The 10819-nt window shown below is 22.2% G+C and overlaps 1 protein-coding gene across 1 annotated transcript; it reads right to left on the bottom strand.

The window, feature by feature from the left end:
- Positions 1–4041: 4041 nt before the first annotated feature.
- Positions 4042–8226, bottom strand: LOAG_09250 (hypothetical protein; the record flags this gene model as incomplete). Its single annotated transcript, XM_003144778.1, has 5 exons — positions 4042–4075; positions 5991–6127; positions 6485–6544; positions 7492–7547; positions 8157–8226. The coding sequence occupies 5 exons, from the start codon at positions 8224–8226 to the stop codon at positions 4042–4044; spliced, it is 357 nt and encodes a 118-aa protein (XP_003144826.1).
- Positions 8227–10819: the final 2593 nt, after the last annotated feature.

Genomic DNA, 10819 nt, shown 5'->3' with positions numbered 1-10819 from the left:
TCTTTTTTTTTTCCTTCTTACTACAGATGATTTAAACTAGTATAATTGAACAAGGAAGTACTAAAAGTATAGCTTTAGGAAGTAAAACGAAAAATGTATGGCATCAAATGAAAAGTAATGACGAAAATATAGGACAGGAAGTAATGGAAGTACATGAGGAAAAAGTGACACATATATATATATATATATATGTGGACAAGTATGTGACAAAAATATGGCAATGACAAAAATACGGATAGGAAATGGAAATATAACAAAGATAAAAAAATGAATAACGGAAATATACGATGAAAAATAGATGAAAATATGATAAAGAAATGAAAAAATTATGTCATTGGAAAATAGGACAATTTTATGACAAATACATTTTAATAGTATTTAATATCAAACTTACTTTTTTCTTTTTCAAATACTTAAATGATATAACGATGATAGATTTCAAAAATAATTATAATAATCGTGATAAAATCGTGATATATATAATAATCGTGATAAAATCGTGATATATATATATATATATATATATGTATACATATATCGTAATACTAACAATTTCAAATGATCAAAAATTAATTTAAATTTAAATCTATTGATAACTACCTCTCTCTCTGACAAATTTTTAATGCACGTTAATGCCTCTCTCCCTTTCCCACCCTCTCTCTCCCTTTCTTTCTCTCTCCAATGTGAAATTAAAAAGGCATTTCACTGGTCGATTCACTAAAATTCCTATCCTAAAATTAAATAAACTTTTTTAAGTAAAATTAGGCGAACAATTAATGAAAGCTACACAAAATCAAATTTATCTAATTAGACAAACTTTTGAAGTATGAATGTATTATTAGAAAATTAAACGAAATAAAAAAAGTGTCAAAATTTTTTGATTAAAAAAAAAAAAAATTAAATTAATTTATATTAATGAACAATTTGCTATTCACTTTTTTATGTAAATAAACTTGATGAATTTTAGAAATTAATTGAGAAGGAAAAAAAAAAGTAAATAAATCAAATGAATTATAATTGGATGAAAGAGGAACATTATGGAGCATTTCAATAAATCAAAGTAATTCATCTTCATCTTTAATATATCATTTGTTTAAAGTTGTTTTTTTTAATGAGAAGAAAAGAAAAAAAAAAAAGCAAAAAGGAAGAAAAGAAAGAACGAATAAAATCTGTGCTAAATTTTCACATCATTTATTTTTGGAAGATAATGAATCAAAATTGAAAATTTTTTCAAAAATTTTTCCCAATCAATGTGATAATTTTCAAATTATTAAATTTGTATTTTTTTATTTTTAAAATTTGTTAACAATGAATTGAAAATGTGACAATGATGACTGACTTCCTGATATTCATTTATAATTTTATAAAAATTCGATTAAATTTAAAAAAAAAAGGGGAAAAAGAAACTTGTTACTAAACAGATGAATCCGGTTAATTTACAGCATAGGGATTATGAAACATCTAGTGTTTAGTGTTTCAGTTTTCAATTTTAATTCCAAAATTTCAACTTATGAGATTACTATGGTAATAATTACGTGATTTGTTCGAATCAAAATCATTGCTTTTGGAATTTCAAATTATCACAAAAATTTTAATAGTTTAATCATTTTGGAAGTATAAATATCTGGCACAGTCATTTGATTCATTCAGGTAAATTATTCATATTTTAAACTTTTATCCGGATAATTATTCCGTTTTTATGCTAGCTAAGAAAATATATTCCAACATCATATTTTTTAGGAAACCTAAATTTTTATGGATAATTTTAACAGATTAAAATTTTCAAAAGTTGATAAAAGTGTTTGCATCCATTTGTTCTTTTGACCAAATAAATATTAAAACTTTTTTTTTTTGTAAATAAATTTTGTTTTTAAATGCTCTTTAATATGACATTTTTCAGTGGTTTATTGGTTATTTTTGAAATTCATAAATTTGAGTAAATTTTAATTTCAATTTATTTAAAGTATTTATGTAAATTAACTAAATTATTGTAAATATTTCAATTCGAGAAAATCATAAAAATGCCATGATGATACATTTCGAATTAATTGATCCAATAATAACATCACTATGAATACACTATGAAGATTCTATGAAAGAAATTTAACCTTAAACTGCTAATAATTTTGCTGTAAATTCAATTAAAGTAATAAAATTACTTTTATGGAAAAAATTTGCATAAAAGAAATTATTTATTTTATTATATTTTTATTGAATTCATATATCATCAAGATTGTTATTAGCAGTGTGAAATTTATTTAAATTTTTTCAAAATTATATACTAACAAAATAACAAATATATTACACCTAAACAGTAATGACATGATAGTTTATCAATTTGTAATTAACACCTAATTAATGTGACATCGTAATTTTTTCAATGACAGCCTATTAAATTTGTAATTAACCTTTAATTAATGCATAATACGTGCTATAATTATTGAATAATAAATGTAATAAAGAGTTATGATAATGATAACATATGACAAAAAGAAATGGAAAAACTATTGCTATTTTGTCATTTGTCATCTTTGCCAATTTTTTTTCATTTTTAAAAACTATTAATTTGGTTTTAAAAAAAAAAATATTAAATATTGAAAAACCATTTCTTGGCTTCTTGTTTTCATTTAATTTTAACAATAAGAAGAAGAAGAAGGAAAAGAAAACTAATTGAAGCATTCATTGAACAATTTTTTTTTCTTTTTTTTCCCTTCGTTATTTTTTCTTCTTTAATTGAAATGTTACATTGCAATTCTTTCTAGAAGATATTTAGCAAAATTTTCTTAGCTAGTCATTTCTTTCATTCAAACTTTCAAACTTGATCTTTTTTTCTTTTTTTTTTTGGGCAAGTCAATTCACATTTGTTTCATTATTTTCATTATACTTTGTTTTTTTGTTTTTTTTTATTTTTATTTTTTTTTGTCTTCTATATGTTTGAAAAAAGAGGAAATAACTCTATAGATAGAATAATAAGAACAATAAAAAAAAAAAAAAAAATAGGCAAAATAAATTTTATATCTGATTCAGTTTAAATACTATTGCTAGAGAAAGTTGAAAATATACTGATGCTATAAATTAATTCCGGAATGTATATTCGATTTGTATGTATGAATACAATTGCGGAAACACATTCAAGTTATAGCTTCATTCCGGAATTTACATTATATCCGGTGTTTGGTCCAAATATTATTACTAGAAAATGTTAAAGATGTCGCTCAAATTGGAATATTTCTTATATTGCCGAAATTTCATTTTTTTTTTTTTTTTTTATTATTTCTTCCTGTAGCTCAATTCCAGAATTTATTCCCAATGTTTAGCCTAAATATTTGTTATTGAAAAACGTTAAAGCTATAAATTAATTCCGGAATGCATATCCGATTTGTTCGTATGAATACTATTGCGGAAACACATTCAAGTTATAGCTCAATTCCGGAATTGGCATTATATTCAGTATTTGGTCTAAATATTGTTACTAGAAAATGTTAAAGATATAATAGCTTAATTCTAGATATTTCTTATATTGCCGGAATTTTTGCTTTTTTTTATTCTTCCTTTTTTTTCTTTATTTAACATCAAATGACTCATATGCTGTACATTAATTGTGACAATTTAAAACTTCGTTGTTGACACTTTGTGTAATTTGTTTGGCGAGGTAATTTAAATTAATTATGACAATCAAATATGGTTGAAAAGAAAAAATTCAACAATGCAGTAATGGATGAATTGAATTAAATAAGTAAACAAAGCATTTATCGAATGTTTTCATAAATATTTCCCATAAATTATTTAACAAAAACTTTGTAATTTTGTCCTAAAGTCGTAAATTTTTTATTTAGTTTTTAAAATAACTTTTTTTTTTGTTTTCATAATAGTTCAAGCATAAATCAGTGCTAATACTTAAGACAGGTGGTCTAATTAAAATAAATAATTAAATTGTTGACATTTAAATCATATCGTATAAGAATGTTTTCGAAATAATTTTTGTTTACATAATAATTTAAAAGCTTAAATTTGTCTTAGACAACCGAAGAATAATTATTATCAAATATAAACGATGCGTTTGTTCGTTTTATTACTTTAATTATTATTACTTTAATTATTATTACTTTATTATTATTACTTTAATTGTTATTACTTTTATTACTTTAATTATTACTTTAAAATTCAAATAATACCATTTTTTTTTCTTTCAAATAATATCACTTCTTTTTTTTGTTCAATTTTTAATGTTGTTTATATTTACAAATGTTCATTTGATTAATAAGTTGACATCCAATAAATAAATTTTTAATTAATTTAAAAATTATTTCTTTTTTTAAAGAAAAAACTTTTCAATCCATAATAATTGAATAAGATGTATGATTAAAAAGAAAAAAATATGAGTGAAATTTTGAAAGATATCATAAGCATTTATTATTTTGAGAGAGAGTGAGATATTTGTATGTATTTTAAAGATAGGAAAAGAGATAATGACGACAAAAAAAAAAAAATTTGACAAGAGGGGTAAGAAATTTGAAGTGCTTGTTGTAGACTAGAAGCTAAATAAGCAACGACAATAAAAATCAATTGAAAATTATTTTTCAGTAATTTTGATTTCTTCAAGTTCCTTTTAATTTTTTTTTAAAAAAATTGACTTCTCAAAATTTGATTTGATTGCGTCATCAATATTATCACAAATTTAAGTTTGAAATAATTTAGGCCAATTTAAAAGCATGAAGATATAATGTAAATGCAATCATCTTCAGGCATTTAACACAATGCTTATATGATAAGCATAAAATTTTAATTAGAACTAAATTCATTGAAATAATCCATATTCCATGTGTCATTTAAAACTTCCATTTCATTTTATCTTCTTTGCATAAATTATGAAAATGAATCTAACTTCTACTTTTGCTAAATAATTAAAAATGATCGGATATGGTATTTTAGATTTATATATCAATTCATTTATTAAAAATTAACAATTGTATTGAAATTTTATATTGTTGATCCTAAATTTGCATATTACAATTTTGAATTCTGGAAAAAAAAATTGTGCTTATCAAAAGTAAAATTGAATATTAAATCTAATATCACTAGCTGAGGTCAAGAATCATATGCAAATTTGTAAGACAAATAAAAAAATAAAATTTTAATTTAAAAATTATGATTTAAAAAAACTATGATCTTATTTTCAATTTTAATAATTATTCACAGAAATTGTCCAATTTATTGTGATTCAAAAAGTAAAGATTTTTTTTGTGTGTGTGTTTTAATGAACTGAATATATGACTACTGCATGCATTATGCATGCATGTATGCTTGCATTATCACCATACTTTCTCCATGCAATCTTTGCCTTTCAAAATCATTCACTTCTGCTATTGTAGTTGCTAAGCAACAAATGCAAGAACTTTGGAAAAAAAATTTTTTTTCTTTGAAATATGAATTTAAGGGAATATTGCAAAAGAATTATATTTTATTTTGCATTTTCATTCTCCTCTTAATTTATTCAATTTTGCTATTTTGCAAATTATTATTTACATGTTAAATTAAATATGTTTTTTTAAAATATGCATTAAAATTTAGACAATCAAGAAAATATGTTAGATTTAGATATTTGTAATATTACATATTTAATTGAAAATACTCAAGAAAAAAAAGGAACAATATTTGTTGATGACTAAAAAAAAAAGGAAAGAAAAAGAAAACAAAATGTTATATTACACGATACAAAGATTCATTACCAGCATCATTTGAAAATTTCATTTTTTAAAAGCAAAAGAAAAATATTTTTCCATAAATTTTGAAATTTCTTAAAATTATCAAATATTGAATTTATTATCAAATTTGTATTATAGTTAAAGGAAAAAAAACGTGTCGGAAAAAAAATAAGTGAAAAATGAGTTCATGTGATGTAGAAAATTGCAAAAATAAAATGAAATGAACTATTAACGGAGTAAATTTTGCGAAAATTTCCTCTCTGCAAATAGCCAATTTAATTATACCTCATTATTTGTCGCCTCTTTTCCTTCTTCCTTCCTTTTCTCTCTCCCTCTTTCTCTCCCTCTTTTTGTCCCTTTGTTTCCTTCTCTTTCTTTGTGAAAATATTAAAACCTTTTGCTACCCAATAACAACCATCATTCTATTTTTCCTTACTATTATTTTTATTTGTGAATTTTTAAGCAACAAATATTTTTTCCGTTTTTTTTTAAAGCTTTTTCTTTGGTAAAATAACATTTTTTCATTTGAAAAAGTATTATTGTAATAATTATTTCCATGTTTTTATTCATATTTTGTAAATATATTTTCTATTCTAATTCCATTTTATATATCAATTATTTTATCACTAATATTTTCATACTATTTATTTCTTACTGTCAATGATTTTGTGTTAATCTTTTTCGTGTCGGAAAAACTCCGAAAATCATAACACGAAATTTCAGTAATAAAAATAAAAAGGTTCTAAGCGCCAAATCATTTTCGAAAGACGTGTTCTGACAGGTCGGTTAGAAAGACGATAACGGGTATCGTTTGGTCTTTGGTCCCCCTTCTGTTCATACTGATATTATAATTGTTGAATTCATTTCTGTATTACCGGGTTTTGAGGAATAAAGGTTTAATTATCCAAGTTTAAGGTTTGGAATTGAAAAATTCGACCACATTTCGTGTCAACGAAAAAACACTTTTATATATTAACCTTTTTTATTTTGTACTAATTCATACATCTTATCCATTTATCTTCTCTCTGATAAGATTACATCATTGATAAGTATTTGAAGCGAAAAAAAGAAAGGATGTTTCGAGTATTTAAAATTATTAGATAGGTTTTTTCGCATTAGATAGGTTGAGTCTTATCTCTTTATCTACTTATCTGCGATATTCTGATAATTATATCGTTGATAAGTATTTGAATCTGATAAAATCATATCGTTGATCAGCATTTGAAATAAAAAGAAAAAAAAAGAATTTTTGGGTATTTTAAGATGTGTATTAGATAGATCTGATAAGATATTAGATGGATTATATCATATCTACTTATCTGCTATCTGATAGGGTTACATTATTGATAAATATTTGAAGAATTAAGAAAAAAAGGTGGGAAATATTAGAGTATCTTGACTTATTTTAAGTTTTTTGATTTATTATAAGTAAAAAACTTTTTCATTTAAAAGAAATTTTTTTGATTATTTTAAAAATTTTTTAAATTTCGGTTATTTTGAAATTTTAAATTTTAACTTATTTTAAATATTTTAAGTTTCGTTTTAGATATAAGAGTATGAAAGTATTTTTAAATGTTTATTAGATAGGTTGAAATAAAAATTTGATGTCTTAAATTAATAATCAACATAAATTTGTTTGATTCTAATCCACCAATCCTTCCAGCAATTCTTATTTTTCCTTTTTTTTCTCTCGAAATAAGGGGAAAATCTTTTATGGAAATAAAGAAAACTATATATGAAAAAAAAAGCTTCGAATTAATTAAAAAAAAAGGGAAAGCTAAATAACTAGCGCTTTTTCTTTACTCATTTGGCATATTTTTTTTGACTCGCAATGATCTCTTCCTAAATGTTTTTAAAGAAAGAAAATAAAAAGGGGGAAAAAAATTGTCACATTTACTTATATTCCTGTCAACATCATTCTGTTTCCATTTATTCCATTTACAATTTCAAAAATTCTTTTTTAAGTCACTTTAAATTTTCGATTATTTTAAAATTTTAATTTTTTTAGCGATATTTAGTTTCTAATTTTAAATCACAAATTTCCCAATTTGAAATTGTTTATGTATTATGCATATAAATATTTTTTATTTGCTGCAAAAGGATGTGAAGCTTTTTTATTTGGAAAAATTAGATTAAGAAAAATTAATTTGGCATTTCTTATTGGACAACTAATTTTAGCTGGCCAATAAGATATATCAAATTGTTTTTATCTTCATTAAAACATCCCTACAATTCTTTTCCATTAAAAGCATCATTCATTTATACCATAAAAAAAAAGAAAAAGAAGAAAAGAAACCTCGATATTATCGTTGAAAAATCACATTTATAGAAATTTATTTTATCAAATTCAAGACAAAGAGTTCTTTTCTAAAAAAAAAAAAGAAAAAAACGACAAAATAATTTCATTTTGCATGAAATTTATTAATTTGCACATATATTAGTCTAATTAACTAATTATCTTTGACAATTCATTCTCATTTTCTGAAAATTTGCTCTTTCTCTTTCCCTCATTTTTTCTCATTCTCTCTCTCCCTTTCAGAAATTAATTTTGGAAGAACGACGAGGCTATCATTGCATTGCTTATGTAAAATTTCAATTTTATTTTATCACTAATATTAATTTGATCCTAGTTAAATGATTATTTTATCATCGAATTTAATGACGAATAAACACAAGAATGTATTTGTAAAATTCAATTTACAGATATATGTAAGCAGGGTTTTTTTTTTGTTTTTGTCTTTTTTTTTGTTTTTGTTTTTTTTGTTTTTGATTTTCTGTGTTTATTTTTTTGTTTTTATTTTTTTCGTTTTTGATTTTTTTTTGTTTTTATTTTTTCTCGTTTTTGGTTTTTTTTTTTGTTTTTGTCTTTTTTTTGTTTTTTTTTGTTTTATTCATTAATCAATTTCAGCAATGCATCGTATTCATTCGTATTTGCTTATTTATTTGAAGTTGAAAAATTTTGAAATCTTATAGGAATCCTATGTATATTTTCATTTCAACGTACGTGTTATATGCGAAAATTAAATTATCCATCTTATCATCCATCAAACAATATTTATGGAAATAGATTGATGATGATGATGATGATGATGATGATGCTATTAACAAATGGCAATGATATTTAACTTCATCCATTTTAGCCTTTTTTTTTTTTTTATATATATGATTAAGAAATAATTTTTGCTTTCTTTCTATTTTTCCCTTTCTCATTTTCTCTTTCGCTATTAATTTCTAAACTTTTAAGTACATATTAATGAAATAATTTCAAAAAAAGGTTTTGATTAAAATAAATCCTTTTGATGAAATTTACTAAGCTATGCTTGTTGAAAGTGTCATTTTAAATTTTAATGCGCAAATGTATGTAAATTTAATGATTGAATTAAATGCAATATCATTTTTCATTGTAAAATTAATTCATATTAGTTTTAATTTATTAATGAATAAAAAATGAAAGAAAAAAAACACACACACACAACGACTAATTTGCTTTTTTTTTCTTTTGTTTTTTGTCAAGTTATAATTTTCTCAACATTTTTTTTGTTTTGTTTTTTGTCAGATTATAATTTTTCATTTAATTTAAAATTGCTAATTTAATAGTGAGAATTTAAGCATGCTTATACTTACCCTGTATACATGATTATTAGAAATTTCATTGATATAACATTAATTATTATCAATAACTTTTGATAATTACATTTAAGATTTTATCACCTTTGTGAATTTGTATATGTTATTGAATGATGATGATCAAAAACTTGCAAGTTTCACATATTTATTCGTAATTTTTTTTTTTTTAAACATATTTACGAACATATTAAACATATGATCTGTGATAAAACCTCTCTGTGTTTATCAAAACGTGATTATTAAAACGTCCAATGTAATTATTTGCAAGAAGAAAAAAATAACTTTATGGATTTCGATTGTTTGTTTATAATTGACCAAATTAGCATAATCATATTAATTTCAGATTAAATGAATAAATTATCAGTATGATTCATTTAAAAAATCATTCATTATTTCATTATCCAATAACATTCTATATTTCATTGCTTCATTAACATTATAGCATCCTAGAATTAGCAATCATAACTGTTATTCAATGCTAATCATTTTGCTCTTTTATCATATTGCTGATAATTATTTAGCAAATTGATTATTAGCATGAATGATTGTCGAAAAATTAAAGCGAATATTTCAATGAATAACGAACAAATTTCAACGTTAGTCTTTTTTTAAAAAAAAAAAAAAAAATTTACATTCTTCGATTATTAATAAAAAAAATACGAATAATTGCTACGTGAAATGATCAATGAATTTGAGAATTGAATTTTTTTACAAGCTGAAGGATAAGATTTCATTTATAACATCAAATAAATAATCATTCATTTTACTCAAATTTGAACCACATAATTCGGATTGTTATTATTATTATTATTATTTCTTTTTTAAGGCTTATTTAAATGAATAAAAATTTTTTGAATTTTTTAAAATTTTGAAAATACTCTCACATTCATGATATTATCAGGGTATCAGGATTTGATTTATCATTATTTGTTATATTGGAATTACTTGGTTTTGTTGCAATATTTGGTAATGCATCATTGATTACAATTCTGGTGAAATTTAATTATTTAAATAGAGCAAGGTAGGTATTATCATTTTATCATATTATCATCATATAATTATGCATATTATCTATATTTTCAGTATTGATTTATTTTATAACAATTCTCTAATACATAATCATAAAATAATCATCGTATCATGAATTACAATTATTTGGGATAATTAAAATTGATTTGTAACATAGTTCATAATATGTTCCATTCATCTGTTATATTTATTAATAATATATCATTATTTATGATTTGTTATAGATTAAAATTATTAAAAGTATATAAGATTTCTTTTTTTTTAGGGATAAAATGTAGTAAATTGTTGATAATTTATAAATGAATGATAAAAATTAACCTTTACCCTTCAGTTTTAATTTATTTATTTTTTCCATTTAATTCTTCTTGTTTTCCTTTTTTTCTTTTTTTAAATTTCTAATTCCTTTAATTTGCATACTTATTTTTTGCATATATATTACTTTTGATTTTACTTTTCGT

Source organism: Loa loa, assembly GCF_000183805.2.
Source record: "Loa loa unplaced genomic scaffold supercont3.391, whole genome shotgun sequence".
NCBI classification, from domain to species: domain Eukaryota; kingdom Metazoa; phylum Nematoda; class Chromadorea; order Rhabditida; family Onchocercidae; genus Loa; species Loa loa.
This window is presented reverse-complemented; position numbering and strand designations above follow the sequence as displayed.